Source organism: Suncus etruscus, chromosome 3 (assembly GCF_024139225.1).
Source record: "Suncus etruscus isolate mSunEtr1 chromosome 3, mSunEtr1.pri.cur, whole genome shotgun sequence".
Taxonomy (NCBI): domain Eukaryota; kingdom Metazoa; phylum Chordata; class Mammalia; order Eulipotyphla; family Soricidae; genus Suncus; species Suncus etruscus.
In genome coordinates this window covers 88,108,239-88,131,314 of record NC_064850.1, presented here as the reverse complement: position 1 = coordinate 88,131,314, position 23,076 = coordinate 88,108,239, and the positions used below count along the sequence as shown (strand labels likewise).

Below are 23,076 nucleotides of genomic sequence, written 5' to 3'. Positions count from 1 at the left end.
GTTTATTGGGTCAGGTGTTTCCTCCTGCAGGGAGTTGTGGAAGGATAGTATGAGCTCTGAGGAACCCTGCAACTCAAGGGCCCATTCACTATGACCAATCCTAGGAGGGAGGCAAAGCTTTTTAACAGCTTTTCTGTGGTAATTTCTGTGATTAATGAGATATGCTTTGGTGAAAGATAGATGATGTTGACAGGGGCCATTTTAGTGAAGTAGCCCTTCTCTCCAAGGTGACCTCATACTTCCAAAGGTACATTCCTAGCTCTTGAAGGTATGTTTCTACCTTTCTTTTCTTTTCTTTTCTTTTCTTTTTTTTGGTCACACCAGGCAGTGCTCAGGGGTTACTCCTGGCTTTATGCTCAGAAATCGCTCCTGGCAGGCTCGGGGGACTATACGGGATGCCGGAATTTTAACCACCATCCTTCTGCATGAAAGGCAAGAGCCTTACCTCCATGCTATCTCTCCAGCCCCATGTTACTACCTTTCTAATAATTCTAGAAGTAGACGAGTCTGATTTCCTCAATAGCCTACAACTGTTATCATGAGCTCCAGAATACACCTCTTTACTGCTTCTGTCACCACCTATTCTTTTTCTTCTTTGGCTCTAGGGAGAAGTAGTATAACCAGTTTCCAGGTAGCAGCCTCCAGGTCAGACTCCTAAACAATATTCTCTAATTTACTTCAGCTTTCAGCCTTCTGTTTGCCAGCAAGAGAAGCTGCGTCTTTTGAGAAGCATATGCTCATCTCACCTATCCCCTCTTCAGCTTTCAACTTCATAAAATGGTGATGTTCAAGGAATATCTCCAGTCTGAATCATTTTTGCAACAAGCTTTTATTACTTTTCTCAAAACCCATATATGAAAGACATTCAAAAAGAAATATTCTCAAAATGAACACTGACACACTGGGACCACACTGATAGAAGGCACTGCCAGCATTACACCCTTCCCAGGGGAAGGGAAACTTGAGACACATTCTTTCCAGGGCCAAACCTCAGCCTGGCCTGGGCTGAACTGTGCTTCAGATAAAACGAATTGAACCATAATTTTATTTCATAAACACCCAAATCTTTTTATATGTAGCAATTTGCCTCTATGTATATATGATATGTACATAACTTTTTTTTTGTCCTCAAAAATAAAATGGCCACCCCAAACAGGGGAGTTTGAGCAGCATTCACAGCAATTGCAGCAGGAGCCATGCCTTTGTTCACAAGAGCCATGCAGCACGAAGAGGAAAGGGCTCTCTCTCCCACTTCATTTAATACACAGCAGAGAGAGGCTTTAAAAAAACTTTTGAAGGAGCAGGGAAGCAATGAAGCTGAGCCAGATAACCAGGTTTAGGGGTTCATAAATCTCATAGAGCTGTCAGCCTCTCTTGCTTTTGCAGTTTGGAGAACCACACAGTTTGGAGTATGAGGGGCCAGCACACCTTCTGGGACCAGGGGTAGTGTGGATTCAGCAAGCATCACAGAAAAATCTTCTGAGATTTTTTTCTCAGAACACTTTTTCTTTCTTAGACTTGACAATACTTCTTTAGACTTGAACCAACCTAACAGGGTCTTGACAAAGCAAAAGACAACAAAGAAATGGTCTCTCAGAGACTGGATTAGAAGTTCAAGTCCTCCTTCTGCACTGGAGTTTCTGCAGGCTGGCTATTTGCATGACTTAACTTATTTTAAAGTTTGAACATAAGCAAAGAGCTGCAGAGTTACGGAATCTGACTTGAGGTTTGACAGCAATTCCTAGGAGCCCAAGGCATTGGATGGAAAAGACCCATGACCCTCACACCATAGAGTTCTCTTGGTCTCGCCTCCTTCTCAAATGAAGCATGTCAGGAGCAGAGTTTTATGCTTACACCCTGCTCCTGAGTCTCTCGGCAAATGAAAAGGCACTGAGGTCAGCAGGGAGGCTGGGCCCACAGGCTTACTGAACATGATGGTGTTTCTGAACAGTAAAGTTGGCTGAGTCCCATGACCAAGCTTCTAGGTGAGGCTTCAGCATCCCACTGAGAGGAGAGTGGCCATGGGAGAAAACATGGCAGCCAGGCCATCTGCACTACTGGGGGAAGGCTGAGTACAGCGTGCCCATGCTTCTCAGCAACGCTCTTTGGCTTTCTCCAACTGCCTGATTTCTGTACTCATCAGGAGACTTTAAAAATCATAGATGGCTTGTTTCCCTTTGGTGGAAACATGTGAAGATGATAGCGGATTTAATGGTAACTTAAAAACAAACAATTGTTGACAAATATTTGACTTGTGCCACATGTCCGCAGATTTGGATTTATATGCACAGACTCTTGAGTGCTGGAGCCTGGGCAAGCTGCAGTGTCTCTGGAATCTTTAAGCCAACATCAGCTTTGATCTTTGGCACCTGGGCCAGTGGCTTTATGACCTTCCCTTAAGAGGAGCAGCAGGTACCTTGGGATAGTGGAGGATAGTTCTTTTTCATGAGCATTCTAGGGTCTAGTTCAAACCTGCTTAAGGAACGTGGTGCAAATTTCAACTCATAAATAAAGGTACTGTGATGGCAAAGAAGAAAAATGGAAGAAAAACCAAGCAAGTATGAGAATACAGAATTCTAAAACCATCTTTCTTTCCTTTGTCAGCTAGTAGGAATGATTCCAGTGTGATGATGGAGAATCAAGTGTTTGGTCTGTAAAACCCTACAGATGATACAAGCCTAGCCTTTCTGGGCATGGCATGGCCATCACAAGCCCCAGCCCCATACATGTCCTATCAGAGACCAGGTCACATCCAGAACTTCCGTGGAGATAGACATATCTGCCAGAGACATCCTGAGAAGAAATGTCTGTTGCAAAATAATTAATAATAAAAATAAATTTGAGGGCACCGAGGGAGGAGGAAGCAGGGCCAGTTAGCCAGGTTTGCCTTGGGATCCCTTTAATGCCTCCTCCAGTTTCTGCCTGAACTTGTCATACTTCTTCTGCACTTGTTGAATTTTGTCCTGTTCCTCCTTTTCCAGGATTGTTAGGAAGTTCTGGAGTTCAGGAATGGAGAAGGCATCCCACTGCGCAGGAGGTAAGGTGGGAGAAAGAAAAGGAGACCAGTTAGAAGTCATGGTGGGCAGCCTTCTGGGCTTGATGTTTGCAGTGAGAAATTGGGTGCAGTGAATCAGTTGTGGGCCACACCCACCTTATCAGCAGCAAAGTTTCATTTAATTTTTCTTTTGATTTTATAAAGATATCATGATTTGCAAAGTTATTTATTATTGGGTTGTTTCTGGCATACAGTTGTCCAACACCAATCTTACTACCAGTGTCCCTCTCCCTACAGATTCCCTTCTTCCTCCTAGCCTGTCCCCTTGGCAGGCATACAACAAATTTATTTCATATTACTCGCTCCAACAAAATGTAATGTAAATATCAGAAAATAAGTAGACAAAAGTCAATTTGTGATCATTAAGTCTAAGTGACTTTAACTAATATAAATAAAAAAATAAATTGAAAATGTGTAAAATTTCTTAGCAAGCATATCTTCCTAATCTAGCAGAGGGCAACCATATATGCACCTGAGTGAGTGCTGGATTCAGTGCCACATGCTGGGAAGCTCTTTTAATGCTTCTTGTAAAACTGGTTTTAAGGCTGTAAGTTCCCTTATCTAAGCAGCAAAGTTTTGCATTTTCGCTTCTCAAGACTAATTTCCATATACCAGTTGTTTGACTTTCATTCTTTATTCATTTGTTTGTTGGAAAATCAATAATCTTACATTTTCTCTGTAGCAATCAAGATCTTAATACTGATGTAGAATCTCTCGGGTTTCTGCTGACCTCATCCAACTTTCTGCTCTGGGGAGAACATTCCTGGCTCCTAGTGTGGTTTAGGTGGAGTAAAGCAGGATGTGACTTAGGAGACAGAGTGTGACTCCCCTATATGGAACCATTATGACACTGAGCACATCATCCACTCTGAGGCAGCCCTCAGCTGATTTCTCATCAACTAAGAAACTTGGAAACCCCATTGACCCCCAACTCCTCCCCATAGAACAAACAAGGGGAGGCAAGAATTATAAAATGCTGCCATAGGGGTTGGAGAGATAGCATGGAGGTAGGGCATTTGCTTTGCATGCAGAAGGATGGTGGTTCGAATCCCGGCATCCCATATGGTCCCCTGAGCCTGCCAGAAGCGATTTCCGAGCATAGAGCCAGGAGTAACCCCTGAACACTGCCAGTGTGACCCAAACACAAAAAAACAAACAAAACAACAAAAACAAAATGCTGCCACTAAGGCCTCTGAGATTTTACTCTTAAATTCACTGAGTACAAAGCTTAGCAGGTTTACTCCCCAAACAGGATATACAAGAACACAGGCTCTTGGCAAGAAAATTCAAAACCGAACCCAAATCTTTAAAATCCCAGGCACCTTAGCCTCCATGGACCTGCAGTGCTCAAACATTTTGAGTCGATAAAATACATTTTTTTTGTTTGTAGTCCTTTTCCCCCAAAAAAAACCAGAAAGCCGGGGCCGGAGAGATAGCACAGTGGTAAGGCGTTTGCCTTGCACACAGCTGATCCAGGACAGACGGTGGTTCAAATCCCAGCATTCCATATGCCTGCCAGGAGTGATTGTTGAGTGCAGAGCCAGGAGTAACCCCTGAGCACACTGCACGTGACACAAAAACTTAGAAAAAGAAGGGACAGAGTCTTGTCTGCCTAAACTTCCAGATCCCCAGAATAACCTGGGCCTCCATTCTGCCTTGGGTGATAGACACCATAAGATGTTCCCTAAGCCTGGCCTTTGCTCTGAGATACCTAGGTCACATCAACACCAGCCTGGTTTCTCCACATTTTTACTGAGTGCTTCTTGAAGAAAGGAAGTGCATGGGGCCAGAGCAATAGCACAGTGGTAGTGTGTTTGCCTTGCATGCGGCCAACTCATGACGGACCCTGGTTCATTTCCCAGCATCCTATATGGACCTCCAAGCCTGCCAGGAGCGGTTTCTAAGTGCAGAGCCAGGAGTAACCCCTGAGTGCTGTCAGGTGTGACCCAAACACAAAAACAAAAACAAAAAAAGAAAGGAAGTGCATTTGTTAAGAAGAGAGAGATATGGCCCGGAGAGATAGCACAGCGGTGTTTGCCTTGCAAGCAGCTGATCCAGGACCAAAGGTGGTTGGTTTGAATCCCGGTGTCCCATATGGTCCCCCGTGCCTGCCAGGAGCTATTTCTGAGCAGATAGCCAGGAGTAACCCCTGAGCACCGCCAGGTGTGGCCCAAAAACAAAACAAAAAACAAAACAAAAAAAACAAAACAAAAACAAAAAAAGAAGAGAGAGATAAACCCAGTGAAAACCTCCGTGGCCCACTACATAGACTGGGCCTCCAGGTATCCTAAAACAAAGCCAACTCAGGCTGCCTCTCTACCCTGAATTACTAGAAACCAAGCCCTGACTTGTACCAGATACTTTCAGTTCTGGCTGAGATACAACCTTGGCCTGCCTGCTTTCTTCCAGCATGTTTCTGCTGCAGTGAGGCACCCAACCCTCATTCCCTGTGGGCTGGGTTCTTGAAGCCAGCTGGCTGGACCTACCTCTACCTCTCCAGTCTCGTTCTCCTTTAGTACAAAGCTGAGAACATCTGTGTTGGGCCCAGCAAGTAAGCGCAGATAGAGGGGGCAGTCAGCCACGGAGAGTTTCTGGAAAAGTACTGCAAACCAAGAGATAGGGCTGTGAGCTTGTTTGGAAAAGATTGAAGGGGCCTAGGAATTTCACGGGGAAGGAGAGGTGGTGGTTTTAACTGCATAGATAAGGGCAAGATTCCTTTTACCTGTTTCCATTCACATTCACCTCCCTAAAGATAGGGTGTGGGTGAGAGGGCTCACTCTCCTGCCCTGGGACAGGGGAAAGCTCAGGGTGCGGTGCAGGTACCTCAAGTCACATGTGGTCTGGGTGGCCCCTGAACAGGCACAGGCTCTACCCAGAAGGGCTCCCTGCAGGAGGTGGCCAGGTGGCCAGGGCAGTGAAAGATCACAGCTTACAGGGGTAGCTTACAGGGGTGCTCATTCTCCTACCTTGCCCATCCTTATGGATACGCTTGAAGAGTGCAAACTTCTGGGGATTGTCTACGACCATGAACTTCTTGAGCAGCCCTTGGATCACCTCATTGACTGTGGTGGTGCTGCTGATGTGCAGCTGCTTGATGGCATCAAGGGGCAAGTAGAAGGACGTCCTCTTGTCTGTGGTGGCGGCCAGGTTCACATCTTTGATAGCATCATAGATAGACTGGGGCCGGATTCCAGCAGGCACTGTCACCGGCCGCCGAAGCTTCAAATGCACTTTGATGAAGCCTGTGTAGGTGCCATCTTCACTCTGTGAGGGGGAGGTGACACCATCTGGGGTTGGATCTGCCTCTCGGGAATGCAGAGCTTCTCCTAATAACCCAGTGGCTCAGTCACAAACCCTCCTGCTTCCCTGGGTCCTGACTACTTCTGATCCAGGTGTGCTAGAGGAACAGAGAGACAGCATCCCAGGGCCAGAAGAAGGCCCTTGGGCCCAGCCAGCAGAGGAGAGGCTCCACTTGCCAGCTCCCATATTCTGTACCACACAGATGCCAACTGTCTTAGGTGAGATCTACTTTAAGGAACTTAAAATGTCTCTAGTTTGATCCTCTAGACCAGCGGTCCTCAAACTTTTTAAACAGGGGGCCAGTTCACTGTCCCTCAGACCATTGGAGGGTCTGACTATAGTAAAAACAAAGCTTAGAAACATGCACACTGCATGTATCTTATTTTGCAATGAAGAAACAGAACAGATACAAATACAATATGTGGCCCGCGGGCCATAGTTTGAGGACCACTGCTCTAGACCGTAAAGAAATAGAGGGCTGTGTAAAGTCCTTGGAAAACACCCTGGATTTCCTTGTGTGTCCTTTCCCAAGAGCTTTTGGAAAGGCTTAAGTGCCTGCACGCCACGGCTGCGTTTTCTGGCTCTCCACTAGAAGCTCCGAAGACGTAGTATCTGCATGCACCAGAAGGGGGCAGGGTTCTCTCACTTTCTCCCTCTCCCCTGAGCCAGCCTTTTCCTATCTGTTCAGAGCATTAGACACAGACTGGCAAAGCCAAGATTGGGGTGGGGCTAAGGACATTTCTAACCTTCTGGGCAGAGGGAGGAGGAGGAGGCGTCTCTAGCCAGGAATACGGCTTGATGGTAAAGAACATGCCTTCCATATATGAGACCTGGCTTTGATTTTTGAAGAGGTAATAGGAGGGAATCAAAGTGTCATCTTACTAAAGACCCCAGATCTATTCTCAATCCACAAAGCACAGTGTCCCTCCCCCCAGCTACCACCAGGCCCTGGCAAAATCCTGAGGCCTCCAGGGTCCCAAGAGGGTAGCCCCAGAGTCCTGAACCCAAGAGCCCAGTGGCCCTCACCAGCTTCATGCCCAAGCAGTCCTTCTCTCGAGTGTTGTAACTCTCAATCTTCTGCTTGAGTTCCTGCAGTGTGGGGGGGCTCCCTGGGGTGTCCACGGTGGCACCTGCATTCTGGAAAGGTGAAAAAGGGTGTGATACACACAAAGGCATCTGACCAAGAAGACATGCCCCCCAGCCCTGTACAGAGCAGGAAAGGCCTGGACAGATGAAGACAGTCAGGTCTTCTAGCCAGTCACCAGCAAGCAGAAGTCATCGCTAAATTGGCCTCCATGTTTGAAAACAAGAGCAGTGGCCACTCTTTGGAATTGATGGGAGATCCTTGTGCAAGGGCCAGGCCTTGGGCACTAGGAAGGTAAGCCTGGAGTGCTTCTCTTGGTTGGGGATGCAAGAAGGGTGTGGGTCTGGGACTAGCACAGGCTGGCAGGAGCCTCAATCGTTCTCCCAGACTCAGAGGGCATAAGCTCAGAATACCCAACACTGTCCTGCTCAGAATCCCCAACACTGCCCTTAGAGCTCTGCATACAAGTAATGATAGGCTTGATGAGTAAGCTGATAGAGTCAGGAGCAAGAGACTCTAAAGCTTGCTTAAAGGTGCAGGGACCACTTTTGATAGCACCACTTTTGAGCCAAAGATGGGGTGTGTTCTCTCACTAAACCCCATGGGTCAAACCTCTGCCAGAGAGAGAAAAACTCCCTCAGCATAGGGAGACATGAACACTGAGAGGAGCTCAGTTGATGCAGAAGTAAAAGGAGACTATGGAGTATCAGCTGCAATGTCCTTCCTGACATCAGCATCCCTTACAGTTTCCCTGTAAGGAGAGCAAAGTTGAAGTGCAGTCAGCCCAGGTTAAATCCCCTGCGTTAAGCTCACTGCCAGTTCAGTCTGTTCTCTAGAGAGACTGGCTCAAACCTGCTTGGAAGTGGATGGATCTCAGAAACAGAGCCAGTGAGCTGGGGACATTGTACTTCCTGGACCTGCCTCCCTGCTCTTGAGGAGATTATAGACACATTGCATCAGGACCCTCCCTCTGCTGTGCCCCTCTGAGTAGCCATTCTTTCATACTGCATAGTTTATTTCTAGTGCTTTCCACATAGAGACAAAAGTCACCAAGCTGACCTCTCTCCTGAAGAGGTTCTCTCTCCTGAAGCTTCTAATATATTCCCTGTCACGTTTAGGGAGTCACTCGCCTCTGGGACCTCGTCAAATCTAGAAGGCCAGTTAACTGGTGAGATTACAGGTCTGAGGGGTTGGGTTGCTTCCTAGGAAGTCTTAAAGATTGAATTTTATACTTTTCTGGTTTCTGAATTTAAAAAAAAGCAGATATTCAGAAAAGACTGGAAGTTTGCCCATCTACCTCTTAATTTAAAAAATAGAAATGGAACAATGAAAGGATGCAATTTGTTGAACATGGATGGAACTGGATGATACGTTCAGTGAACTTATCAGAAGAAACACAGTATGTTCTTCCTTATATGTGGTATAACTGGATGAGGGAATGAAATCTATGAAGGGGAGGATGCCTAGATCACCCTTTGTTTCAGGATACAGGAAGAAAAACAGAGAAGGAAAGAAGTTGAGAGGGAAGCAGAGATAGATGCGAAGCAATGCAAACCAGGGATTGAGGGGATCCGAGTGCTTCAGAGGTGTAAAGGTGTAAAGGAGCTAAATGTTCAAACTAGAGTCAACAGCATTGGAAGCAAGATCAAAACATCAACAGCTAGGGGCCAGAGAGATAGCACAGCGGTAGGGCATTTGCCTTGCATGCAGCTGACCTGGGATGGACCTGGATTTGATCCCTGGTAACCCATATGGTCCCCTGAGCCTGCCAGGAGCGATTTCTGAGCATAGAGCCAGGAATAACCCCTGAGCGCTTCCGGTGTGACCCAAAACCAAAAATCGAAAGAAAAAAAAAAAAACCTAAGTAAGATACCATATTTTTTGTCTATAAGATGCACCTGACCATAAGACACACATAGTTTTCAGACAAGGAAAACAAGACAAAAAAAAAAAAATCCAAAGCAAATGGTGCAACGTGAGACCCTGTCAGAAGACAGCAGCTGGGAAAAACCAGCCTTTGAGGCCAAAGTATATTTACAACATGTCAGTCCACAGCTGCTTAAACACATTTACCTAACTTTTTTTTTCTTACAACAGAAAATAAAAATACATTTTAAAATATTTGTATTAATAAAATTAAGTCTCAGTAGCAATCAAATAGTTTTAAACGTAAGCTCTCTATATGTGACGGTGAAAGTGCGTTAACCTGATTGCTCGTACTACGTGGTATGTCAGCACAATAAAGGGGGCGTAAAACTGCGGGATGTCAAGTGGTTAGCATATGCTTTCCACTGCACTCAGGCTTCAGCTCCTGGTGACATTCGCTTTATAAAATGCATAGACATGGGGCCGGAGAGATAGCATTTGCCTTGCATGCAGAAAGTCATTGGTTCGAATCCCAGCATCCCATATGGTCCCCTAAACCTGCCAGGAGAGATTTCTGAGCGTGGAGCCAGGAGTAACCTCTGAGTGCTGCCAGGTGTGACCCAGAAACCATGAAAAAAAAATGCACAGACATTTCTCCCCATTTGTGTGTGTGTGTGTGTGTGTGTGTGTGTGTCTGTCTTATGGTATGAAAAATACAGTAAATAAAATAAAAATGGAACTTCTTGTTCTTCATGCCCTCTTCTGGTTAGTTCTTGGAAGACCCTGGCCATCCCTACTGTGCTGGCACATATCTAGGCCTGACCTAGCCATGGCAAATCCCCACCTGCCCTGTGGGAGCTCTTGTTCAGTGGCACCAGATGGTCCATCTCTGCTGCACCAAGGATCACTCCCCAGGAAGCACACTTAGCTACAAGCAAAGGTTAGGCAATGGAAATGCTGGACAGTCTCTTTTGCTTCCAACTGAGTATCAGTCATTCCCTGTGAGAACAGGCCAGTTCTCCAGGACTGGTTCTGAGCATAGCAAGAGCCAGAGCTGCTTTACCTAGGGATTCTTCTTCCTATTTCTTTTTACTTCAGCAAATAAGTTCAATGATTCTATCTCATCCCCACCCCAAACATGGGGAAGTGATGCGAGTGACCTTATGCCCTCCACTTTTTAGAACCTGTGCAGAAGTGGTGATTGTGATCTCACTAGCTCCTACTGTGGATGCTCCTGGACAGCAGAACTCAGAGCTGGGATGTCTGTGGCTGCACCAAACTGGAGGTTTGGACTTAAAGATCCACCTCCAAAGAAGATTTGCAGCAGCCCCCAAACCCCAAGGCCCTATGCATTCTCTTTCATCTGAGCGGCCACAAAGTCTAGAGCAGTGTGGATGACCATGGAATCACTGGAATCTTTAAAAACGTGGTGCCAGGGAGGTTCTAATCAGATGATGTGGGGTACAGCCAGCTAGAGAATTTTTTTTAATTTCCCGATGACTCGAATGTGCATATAATGTTTGAAAGGCCTCATATCCACCCTTGCAGGAAATTTCAAACATCAAAAGTCCCATTCACAGGCAAAGTTAATAATTCTATGTTTCAGTGCTCCAAAGGTTTACGTCAGCTATGCAACAAAGATCAATAATTATCTCCAGAGGATTAAGCAAAGGCCCAATATTTTAAAGTTTATTTCTTAATTTTGGGCTATATCCGGCCATATTCAGGGATCACTCCTGGGAAACCAGATAGGATGCCAAGATTGAACCAATAGATCCCGTATGAGGCAAATGTCTTGCATGCTATACTTCGTGTACAACAAAGGCCCATGTTCTTTTTCTTATATATATCTCTTCAATATTCTACCAGAATACTGTAACAAGATTTTCTTTCAAAATATCATGAGATACAGGCAGTTAAAAAAATCACTGTTTCTGTCTCTTAGACTTTTTTTTAATAATAATGTTTTATTTAAGCACCATGTTATAAACACGTTCATAATTGGCTTTCAATCATAAAATGTACACCCCCTTTTACCAGTGTAACTTTCCCACCACCAATGTCCCCCATTTCCTTCCTCCCTTGTCCCCTGCCTATCTTCGAGACAAGCATTGTATTTCTCTATCATTGTTATGGTAGTTGTTAGTGTAGTTATTTCTATAACTGCACTCTATATGATAAACTTCATATCGTGGGCTGGTCCTCTGGCCCTCATTTCTATTGTCTCTATTATTACTAAACTGTCTTTTATTTTTCCTAAATTCTACAGATGATTGAGACTCTTCTGTGTTTAACTCTCTCCCTTTGACTTATTTCACTCAACATAATAGTCTCCATATCCATCCATGTATAAGCAAATATCATGACTTCACTTTTTTCTAACAGTTGCATAGTATTACTTGGTGTAGATGTACCACAACTTCTTTAGCCACTCATCTTTTGTTGGGTATCTGGGTTGTTTCCAGATTTTGGCTATTATAAAAAAGTGCTGCTGCGGCCAGAGAGATAGCATGGAGATAAGGTGTTTGCCTTTCAGGCAGAGGGACGGTGGTTCGAATTCCAGCATCCCATATGGTCCTCTTTGCCTGCCAGAGGTGATTTCTGAGCATAGAGCCAGGAATAACCCCTGAGCACTGCTGGGTGTGACCAAAAAAAAAAGTGCTGTTATGAACATAGGAGTGCATACGGCATTATTGTATTGTGTTTTTGTGTTCCTAAGGTACTTTTCCTAGGAGTGGTATTGCTGGATCATATGGGAGTTCAATGTCCAATTTTTTAAGGAATCTCCATATTGTTTTCCAGAAAAGCTGGACTAGACGTCATTCCCACCAGCAGTGAATGAGAGTTCCTTTCTCCCTATACCAGCAGTGGTTGTTCTTGGTGATGTGTGCTAGTCTCTGTGGCATGAGATGGTACCTCATTGTAGTTTTGATTGCATCTCCCTAATTATTAGTGATATGGAGCATTTTTTCATGTGCCTTTTTATCATCTATATTTCTTTGAGGAAATGTCTGTTCATTTCTTCTCCCCATTTTTTGATGGGGTTAAATGTTTGTTTATTTTCTGGTTAAATTCTCTCAGTACCTTGTATATCTTAGATATTAGTCCCTTATCTGATAGGTATTGGGTGAATAGTTTCTCCCATTATGTGGGTGACCTTTGTACCCTAGTTGCTGTTTACTTTGAAGTGCAGAAGCTTCTCAGTTTGATGTAATCCCATTTGTTTATCTCTGCTTCTACTGTTTTGGACAGTGGTGTTTCCGCCTTAAAAATGCCTTTAGTCTCAATGTCATGGATGTTTTGCCTACATTTTCTTCAATATACCTTATAGGCTTATAGTTTCAAGTCTGATATCAATGTCTTTAATCCATTTGGATTTGACCTTTGTGCATGGTGTTAGATAGAGGTCAGAGCTCACTTTTTTACAGTTGTTTCAGAACCACTTGTTGAAAAGGCTTTTCTTGCTCCATTTAGTTTTTTGCCCCTTTGTCAAAGATTAATTGATTGTCTGGGGGTCATTATCATAATATCCAAGTCTATTCCATTGTTCTGAGGGTCTGCCTTTATTCTAATAGCAAGCTGTTTTAATGATTATTGCTTTTTAATATAATTTAAAGTTGGGAAAAGTGATGCCTCCCATCTTTTTTTTTCATAAAGGTTACTCTAGCTATTCATGGGTGTTTATTGTTCCAAACAAATTTCAGGAGTGTTTGATCCACTTCTTTGAAGAAAGTCATGAGTATCCTTAGAGGGATTGCATTAAATCTGTTTCATACTTTGGGGAGTATTGCCATTTTACTAATGTTAATCCTCCCAATCCATGAACAGGGTATATATCTCAATTTCCTTGTGTCCTCTTTTATTCCTTGAAGCAATGTTTTATAGTTTTCTGTGTATAGGTCCTTCATGTCTTTAGTTAAGTTGGTTCCAAGATATTAAAATTTCTGTGGTGCTATTGTGAATAGAATTGCTTTTTTAATGTCTATTTCTTTATTTTATTTTATTTTTTAATAATATATTTAAGTACCATGATTACAAACATGATTGTAGTTGGGTTTCTGTCATAAAAAGAACACCATTCAAAGGGCTGGAGAGATAGTACAGTGGTAGGACATTTGCCTTGCACACAGCCAATCCAGGACGAATGGTGGTTTGAATCCCGGCATCCTGTATATTTCCCCATAGCTGCCAGGAGGAATTTCTGAGTGCAGAGCCAGGGTAACTCTTGGGCACCACTGGGTGTTATGGAAATATAAACAGAAAAAAGAACACCCCACTTCACCAGTGCAACATTCCTACCACCAGTGCCACCCCATTTCCCTCCTTCCTCACCCTGCCTGTATTTATTTGAGACAGGCATTCTACTTCTCTCACTCAGTAACATTGTCATGATAGTTAGTGTAATCACCACTCTTTGTGGTGAGCTTTACTTTATGAGCCAGTCCTTCCAGCCCTCATTTCCATTGTCTCTTGGCATTATTACAATAATGTCTTTTATTTTTCTTAAAACCCATAGATGAGTGAGACTATTCTGTGTCTATCTTTCTTCCTCTGACTTTTTTCACTCAGCATAATAGTTTCCATGTCCATCTATATATAGGAAAATTTCATGACTTCATCTCTCCTGATAGCTGAATAAAATTCCATTGTGTCTATTTACCACAGTTTCTTTAGCCATTATCTGTTGAAGAGCATCTTGGTTGTTTCCAGAGTCTTTCTATGGTAAATAGTGCTGCAATGAATATAGGTGTAAGGAAGGGATTTTTGTATTGTATTTTTGTGTTCCTACAGCATATCCTTAGGACTGGTATAGCTGGATCATATGGGAGCTCAATTTCCAGTTTTGGGAGGAATCTCCATTATTACCCCTCCCTAGGCTAAATTCTAATCTTACCTGAAAGTCAGACAGACCAACCCACACATCTGGGACGGATCTATGGAAGGTAACAAAGGTGTTGCCTCAGGGGCAGAGGGGAGATACAGAGGATTTTTTAAATTTTTTTTTAATTTTTTTAATTTTTATTATTTTTATTTTTTATTTTTATTTTTGTTTTTATTTTATTTTTTATTTTTATTTATTTTATTTTTTATTTTTTTATTTTTATTTTTTTAATATAAAAAATAAAAAAATATAACAAATATAAAAATTTTTTTTAAAAAAGAGTCAGAGGATTGAGAGCAGGAGATTCAGTGAGAAAGGCAACAAGAGAAGCCTCAGAAGGACAAAGGATGTAGAGAGCAGAGACAGGATTGAATGCAGGGCAGCTTAAGGAGGCTGCTTAAAAGGTTAGCTAGAAGCTACACATGGTGTCTAGGACCTTATTAATAAAGCTGCTTGTCTCCTAACTTCTACTAACTGCTTGTGGAACATTTCCTCGATGTTATCCTGAACCCTCAGACCCGCTGGCAGGAAGGGGGTGCAGGCGCCAGGCAGGCCGAGAAAGGCTTCTGCTCCATCCACCATCATCCACCACCATCCAGGACTCATATTAATTTAATTAATACTTCACTACATATTGTTTTCCACAAAGGCTGGACTAGATGGCATTGCCACCAGCAGTGAATGAGAGTTCCTTTCTCTCCACATCCCCGCCAGCACTGATTGTTCTTGTTCTTTGTGATGTGCGCCAGTCTCTGTGGTGTGAGATGGTACCTCATTGTTGTTTTGATTTGAATTTCCCTGATGACTAGTAATGTGGAGCATTTTTTATTGCCTTTTGGTCATTGGTATTTCTTCTTTGAGAAATTTCTATTCATTTCTTCTCCCCATTTTTTGATGGGTTTAGATGTTTGTTTGTTTGTTTTTCTTGTTAAGGTCTGTCAGTACCTTGTATATCTTCGATATTAACCCCTTTTCTGATTATGGGGTGAATAGTTTCTCCCATTCTGTGAGTGGCTTTGGTATCCTAGGCACTATTTCCTTTCAGGTGTAGAGGCTTCTCAGTTTAATTTAGTTCCATCTGTTTATCCCCACTTCCACTTGTTCGGAGAATGATGTTTCCTTCTTGAAGATGCCTTTAGTCTCAATGTCATGGAATGTTTTACCTACATGTTATTCTATATACCTTATGGTTTCAGGTGTGATATCAATGTCTTTAAACCATTTGGATTTGACCCTTATGCATGGTGTTAGATGGAGGTCTGAGTTTGCTTTTTTGCAATGTAGCTGACCAGCTGTCCCAGCACCACTTATTGAAGAGGCTTTCTTTGCTCTATTTTGCATTTATTGCCCCTTTATAAAAAATTAGTTGATTATATATCTAGGGAACATTCTCTGCATACTCAAGTCTATTCCACTGATTTGTCTTTACTCCAATACCATGCTGTTTTAATGACTATTGCTTTGTTATACAATTTAAAGTTGGGGAAAGTGATGCCTCCCATATTCCTTTTCCCAAGGGTTGCTCTGGCTATTTATGAGTGTTTATTGTTCCAAATGAATTTCAGGAGTGTTTGTTCCACTTCTTTGAAGACTATCATGGGTATCCTTAGAGGAATTGCATTAAATCTGTATTAAATCTGTATCTGCCCCATTGATTTTTGTGCATTAGTTTTGTAGCCTGTCACTTTGCTATATGAATCTATTATTTCTAAGAGTTTTATGGTAGTCTTTAGGATTTTCTAAGTATAGTATCATGTTATCTGCAAACAGTGAGAGCTTGACATCTTCCTTTACTATCTAGATGCACTTGATATCTTTTTCTTGTCTAATTTCTATGACAAGTACTTCCAGTACTATGTTGAATAGGAGTGGCAAGAGGGGGCAGAAAGGTCCATGTTCTATTCATTTCCAGATATTCAAGTCTTCAGAGCAAAAAAATTGTCACTATCCATAAGAACAAGCTTTATAGTAGACAGCTAACAGTTTGTCTACTGGGATGGTTCAAAATGGAGACAGAATAAAGAACTGCCTTGTGATTTAATATGTCATTGTCACATACAATGTCTCCCCTAAGGTTTATTATTTCAGGGCACCTGACACAGAATTTATCTACTCTGGTGTTCCAGGAAAATCCAGGGCACTGATACAAAGACCTGGGATGTCTACCAGTGTAAAACCAAAAGAGGCTGGGTGCTGCGAGTCAGCAGTTTGCTCCTGAGAGAACAGTCTGCAAGTTTCTCTATTAAAACACAATTAACAAGACTGGGGAGACTGCTCAACTGATAGAGGACATGTTTATCATAGACAAGGCCCTGAGTTTGATTCCTGGCATTGCATGGGCCTCCAGGTGCTGCCAGATATGGCTGAATCACCAAACCATCAGGCCTACACCGCAGACTAAGCACAACCAGGAATGGCTCCAGGTCCCCCAGAACTCTGGGTATGTACTCTATAAGAAAATACTTTTAATACAAAATGAAAAGTGCTATTTCTATGTGTCCTATGTGCCCCTCTATGGGCCTTTCCTCTTGCCAGACCTCTCTGCCCACCTGCCCACTGGTGATGTTACGGATGGATGATGCTGATGCTGATAATGATGATGACAATGATGGTGACAATGATGGTGCTACCTCCTGTTACCTTATGCTATGTTTACATCACAGCATGCATGATCTTCCTTACTTAGTTTGCATCATCACATCTTAACTTGCACACGTAAGATGTGTGTACTACCACAATAGCTTTCACAGATAGGCAAACAGTCACAGCAGAACTGAAGTAACCTATATATAACATAACGTTAATTTTCAGCAGTCAAATGGGTATTAACTTCCAGAAGACTACCCCATGAGGATTTCCCTCCTATCTGGTCTGAAGCTCACCACCTCTGACCACCCCTCATTTCTCACTTTCCTTGCACAGCCAGATCAGCCAGCAGTCCTTAGAGCTGGTCCACTCCTTCCTCTGTGTGATGAGCAAAGCTTTGCAGGCAGGTTCTGAGCATGCAATCTCAGTGTAGCCACTGGGTCACAGGATGAGTGTGAATATGCTTAATAATGGAATTTGGCATCTGTACTCTACCCCAGGGTAAAGTAAAACTTTTTTTTTTTTTTGCTTTTTGTTGGAGAAAGTCAATGCTGGAAAGCCAGAAACACCTTGGATTTGCTATACTTTGATTTGTAATTAATTTGGTTATTGTACAAGTTGTCAAATTGTTGTGCCCCATTCCATTCAGTCACAGGACCTCATCGAGGTTACAGCCCACAGTTTAAGAAGCTGGGCTCTGGGGCCAGAGAGATAGCATGGAGGTAAGGCGTTTGCCTTGCATGCAGAAGGACGGTGGTTCAAATCCCAGCATCCCATATGGTCCCTCAAGCCTTCCAGGAGCTATTTCTGAGTGTAGAGCCAGGAGTAACCCCTAAGCGCTACCAGGTGTGACCCCCCCCCAATAAAAAGAAGCTGGGCTCTTACCATTGTGGTGCAATTTCTACCTGCAGCATCTATATTCCCCTTTCCTCACTCTGCTCTCCTCCTGGTTTATTAGAGCCCTTATATTTTCATTACCAATGAAGAAAAGTACAGACATGTTTCTATTGATTCTTCCAATAGACAGAATCATGTGGTGTCTTCCCTCGACATGCTCTATTGTTGTGTCACAGGCTGCTTGTGTATTTATTTTCTCATATCACCAGCTGATGCGCCTCAACTTTACCCTCATCAATGCATGCCCTTTATATGTAGACAAGGACCTATTGGAGTCCTGAGACTCTGGTCTCCTGTGAGGAGGAACACTGGGAATGGTGCAGGTGGGCAGCCAGGCTCACTCATGTGCTCTGTGTTTCACTCCCACATGCCAACCTCACAGCCACATGGCCCCACAGCAAAGCTACCATGGAGCTCTGCAGTGCCTTGCAAGCTTTTTCCATCTCTGGCAGATAAGGTGCCTTCAGAGACAGTATGGCTACACTGCAACTTCTATTGCTAAATTAGTGCTTGTCACATGTTAGCCCCATTGCCTTGACTAGATAGATGCTTTCTGTAGGAAGGCAGACTTGATTGACGTTGGATGGTGAGAGACCCTTTGGAACTTTCATGCTGAGCATAACAAAACACTGGGTTGGCCTCCAAAGATATATCAAATACCTGCTGCTTGGGTGGCAAGGTGAGGGCAGAACATGTTGAGCGAATCTGCTCAGAGCCTAACCCTGAGTACATCAGTCAGGAGCTTCTCACTAACCTGTACTCTAAGGTCCTTTGCAAGAAAGGGGCTCTGGGCCTTGGCTAGAGCCAACTCTGTGGGTCAGCTCTGTGCTGACCCCATAAATGCAAAAACACTTATCCCTAACCTCTAGTGAATCCTTTCTGCTCTCAGGGTCTCAGTTACCTCATCTATGAAATCATGAAGTGAGACCAGAGCTACTCTAGGCCCTGAATTTTACACAGAGATGGTAGTGTCTTACTGCTGCTTCCTCTTCTGCTTCACAGAACTGGGGGTGCGGAAGGGGCCTCTCACAGCACAGCTGGCCAAAAGGTGGCAAGTGACTGAGGGCAGCACTAAAGACTTTTCTAACTTCCACTGCAAAGCTTTTCTCATTCCTTACCTCACGCTTTCTCTACTTTTTGCTAAGACACCCTGTTAAGCAAGTTTAAGCAGGTCTGTATCTTCCTAATTCAAACAATTCAAGAAAACAAAACAAAAACTACTCCGGAAGCCATTCACCATAAGCTTTTGCCACATTTCCTCTTTCTCAGCTCTTAGCAAATCTTTCAGTGGCAACTCATTTGAGCTTAGAGTGGAAGCGTGTCCTGGCTGGTGTCAGGCAGAGCTCAGGCATGTGCTGTGTGGGAATGACTGTCTGCAAACACAGTCCTACTGCCACTCCTGGGATATCCCAAATATCTGCCATTTGACTAGTCCTGTGCTGGTAGGGACCCATTGGAAGAAGAGGAGGCGGGCCAGGTACTCTCTGTTCAGTGCCTACACCACATTCTGTGCTCTTTTGTAATACCCCAATCAGAGAGCAGAGAGACAGTCAAGGCCTCTCCACAGGGCCCCTTCCACATCCTGTAGGGCCTGAGATCCAAACTGGCTTCTTTAACAGCACCCCTATAGTGAGAGTAAAGGCCCTGAGTGCCCTCCCTGAGTTGTCCCAGAAGAAAAGGCAGGAAACTCCTATTGTCTCCAAGAAGATAAGTCTAGCAAAGTGAGCAATGGAGGGCATCAACATGGAGCCATCACAACAGAAGAACAAGTAACTTTGGAGCTCTCCTTTGCAGAGGGGGATCATGAAAAGGTGAGGGGTAAAGGACATCTAAAAAACTGAAGAGATGGGAGTTTTCAGAGCAGAATTGTTGACTTAAGAGTGTTGAGGCAGGTTCTGGGAGCAGCATGGAGCATCGAGGCAGATTGGTTTTGAGTGTACGTGGTGAGGCTCATGCCATAGAAGTTCTGTGCTGCCACACACACTGAGACTGGAGCACAGTGTCCCTCACTTTTAGGTGGCCATTCCTGTCATAGTAGGAACATGTCAAGTCTCAGGAACTCAGCAAATGTTGAGTGTCTTATTGCAACAGTCAAGAACAGAGAGGGGCATAGCACCTGGATCTCTAATCCCAAAATAGCTCTCTGAGGGAGACACTTCCTCTAGTCTGAGTGTCTCCACAGACCACACATGCTGGCCTCTGTGGGCTGGACATTGGGAACTCAGGCAAGCCCATTTTCCTCAACTTTCTCTGTGAAGTACAGACAGGTTACCTCCAGGAATTAACTGAATAATAATATTCTATGGCCAGTAAGTGATGGTGGAACAACACAGAACTATCATCATCAGTTGCTCAACAGAGAAAAAGTCTGCTGATGGGTGCTCTCTGGCCTTTAACCTTGACCCCTGACAGACTCTTCAGCCAGGGTCACACTGATTCTATGGATCCTGAGGACTTTTGTCCCAGAGCCAGGTCTTCCCCCACCATTTAAATCTATAAGAAATTATATTTAGGACAACATTGGTGTAGTGACATATACTGAAATACATACATCAATCTAAAAGTTCACTCTTTAAAACTCCCTGGCCCGCTAGCCTTGGACGGACCGAGGTTCGATCCCCCGGTGTCCCATATGGTCCCCCAAGCCAGGAGCAACTTCTGAGCGCATAGCCAGGAGTAACCCCTGAGCGTTACCGGGTGTGGCCCAAAAACAAAAACAAAAACAAACAAACAAAAAAACTCCCTGGCCCTTTTATCTTTTGTGTCTCATAGCAAAGTTGGCAGAGCTTTCAAGTCATGAGCCCTATAGGATGACGGTCACCCTGACTAAGGGTTTGGGAGTAATACAGACCATTCTTGGCTAGTACTTCTGCCCCCTTCCCTCTCTGCTGCAGGTCCTAGGAGCTCTGTCAGGTGTGCCCCTAATTCCTTTTAGAGCTTTCTAGCTCCATCATCCCCTGCCTGGCTATAACCTGGGCATAGCTGCCCAAGCTGCCTCTGGAAGTTAGAAGCTACTCTGCAGCTTGATACCTAATATTAGCTCCCAGAGCAATATTAATTCAGCTCCCAGGAGGACCCATCAAGTACTGGACAGTGAATGAAATACCAGGAAGACACTTACACATACATGCACAACTGAAAACAAAGACAAGGAAGTCAAAAGATTCAGTGTCCTACAAGGTCATTCAAGCCTGGCCCATAAACTATCCACTTCTGAGGCAATAACTAAAACCCAGAGACTTCCTGGGTCCTGACACTTTCTGAGAAAGATGAGGTGCTTCCACTGCTACTCCTCTCATGCCTTCAGAGCCTCTTCGCCATGTTCATGTCTCACTCAGACTAAGTCCAGTCACAAGAAGGTGTTGGATGCCCACTCTTTTGCCATGGTTGAGGGATAGAGGCTTCTCCTCACCCCTAGTTTTCTCTCATGGATTTCTACCATAGTCCTTGTTCTCAATAAACCTTTCAGTGACTCCACCTGAGTTACTCTGACTATTCTTGTCAAAGGAGTCCTCCTCCTCAACCAAGAAAATTGTTTTCATGACATATATGCTGGGATTCCCTTCCTCATTACCCTACTTCTAGCCGGTATTAAGAGATTTTCCAACAGCATCATCTTTTGCTCTACTTATTCATCCTCTGGCCTTACTCTTTTTTTTTTTTTTTTTTTTTTTTTTTGGTGGCGGTGGTGGGGAGACTGGGCCACACTTGGTGGCAGATAGAAGTTATTTCTCGATCTGTGCTCAGAAATCACTCCTAGCGGGCATGGGAGACCATTTGGATGCCAAGGATTGAACCTGGGTTAGCCCTGGGTCCTGCATAAAAGGCAAACACCCTACTGCTGTGTTATCGCTTTGGCCCCTACCTCACTTTCTTTTTAGAAATTTGTCTCCATCATTAGGACATGAACACCCCAAACTGGGACTACACCTTGGTACCTCTCTGTGTCCAGGGTACCAGAACCAGAGCCCTGGGAGTGAGTTAGAATGATGGCAGGTGGGGTCTTCAGGCTCTCTGGGGGCTAGACTGGTTCTAGAACTGGTTTAAAGATGATTCCAGGGGCCAGAGCCAAGAGATAGTACAGTGGGGGAGGGCATAGGCCTTGTACACAGCTGACCCAGTTTTGATCCTCAGAACCACATATAATCCCCATATGTGGTGGATATGAGTAACTCCTGAACTCAGAATCAGGAATAAACCCTGAACACAGCTGGCTCACAAGCAAAAAAAAAAAAAAAAAAAAAAAAAAGGACTTCAGGGTGTGGCTCAGCAGCAGAGCACTTGCCTTACATATATGAAGCCCTGAGTTCAATCCTTGGCGCTATCCACTTCCTTAGCAGGGGATAAGGGGGGGGGGAATATCCCTCTGCAAATCAAATGCCTGATATAGAAGTAGAATTAGACCCTATGAAGAATTTGTCGCTTGTGTCATTTTTAGGGCCACACCCAGTGGTATTCAGGGGTTACCCCTGACTCTGCACTCAGATATTAGACAAATGCTCTACCCACTGTACTATGCTCCAGCCCATGAGAACTCTTATTACACCAAAAAGAAATCCTCCAACTTAACAACAGAAAATATAAAAAATTTAATAAAGACTTGATAGGCATTTTCTTCAAAGACATGAAAATGGTCAAAAACATATGGTAAGCTGTTCAACATCACTAATCAATAGCAAAATACAAATTAAAACCACAAAGGGATGTTATTCCTCAGCTATTAGGTTTGGTGAGGCTGAGAACAACCATTGTACACGGCTGGTACAAAAAGAAAACTGTGAGGCTGTGAAAAAATGGTACAAAAATCCTCAAAAAAGAAAAAAAGAAACACAGAATTACAACATATACAAGCAATTTCACTTCCCAATATTGTTAGACTACACTTTATCTTACCCAAAACAAAGATCATCCCTGGTTCCTTTGTATATATTTGTTTACAAATTGGTTTTACAGACATTGCTTTACATATAAACTTGGGTGGGACTCGCTCAGGATAGCCTGAGCTATCTGTCCTTACTCTGTTCTTACTTCTCCACCTAGAGGAGGTCTCTGTAGTAGATAAAGATGACAGCTCTGGCAGGCAGCTTGTTCTTGATATGAGGTAGAAGATTGCTAGACTATCTGTGTTTACCCTCAGCTTGGTTTGAATTATTTCAGATGTGACCCTGCTTCAGACCCATTCACCTGGGTTTGGAAATATGGCATAGGGGTGGGGTGATTTTTAAGAGTATAAACCCCCTAGGGCTAGAGAGATAGCATGGTGGTAGGGTGTTTGCCTTGCACGCAGCTGATTTGGTGGTTAGAATCCGGCATCCCATATGGTCTCCTGTGACTGCCAGGAGCAACTTCTGAGCACAAGAGCCTGGAGTAACCCCTAAGCACCATCAGGTGTGACCCCCCCAAAGA

General features: G+C 43.9%; 1 protein-coding gene across 1 annotated transcript in view; it reads right to left on the bottom strand.

Annotated features, from left to right (window-relative positions):
* Positions 1-812: 812 nt before the first annotated feature.
* The window catches only part of RASSF5 (Ras association domain family member 5), a 75,484-nt gene continuing 53,220 nt past the window's right edge, over positions 813-23,076 (bottom strand). The window contains exons 3-6 of the mRNA XM_049770969.1: positions 7,382-7,492; positions 6,022-6,319; positions 5,542-5,657; positions 813-3,026 (exon numbers count right to left, since the gene is read on the bottom strand). Of these exons, the coding sequence (XP_049626926.1) occupies positions 2,874-3,026; positions 5,542-5,657; positions 6,022-6,319; positions 7,382-7,492 (678 nt within the window). The 3' untranslated portion in view covers positions 813-2,873. The remainder of the gene's footprint in view (positions 3,027-5,541; positions 5,658-6,021; positions 6,320-7,381; positions 7,493-23,076) is intronic.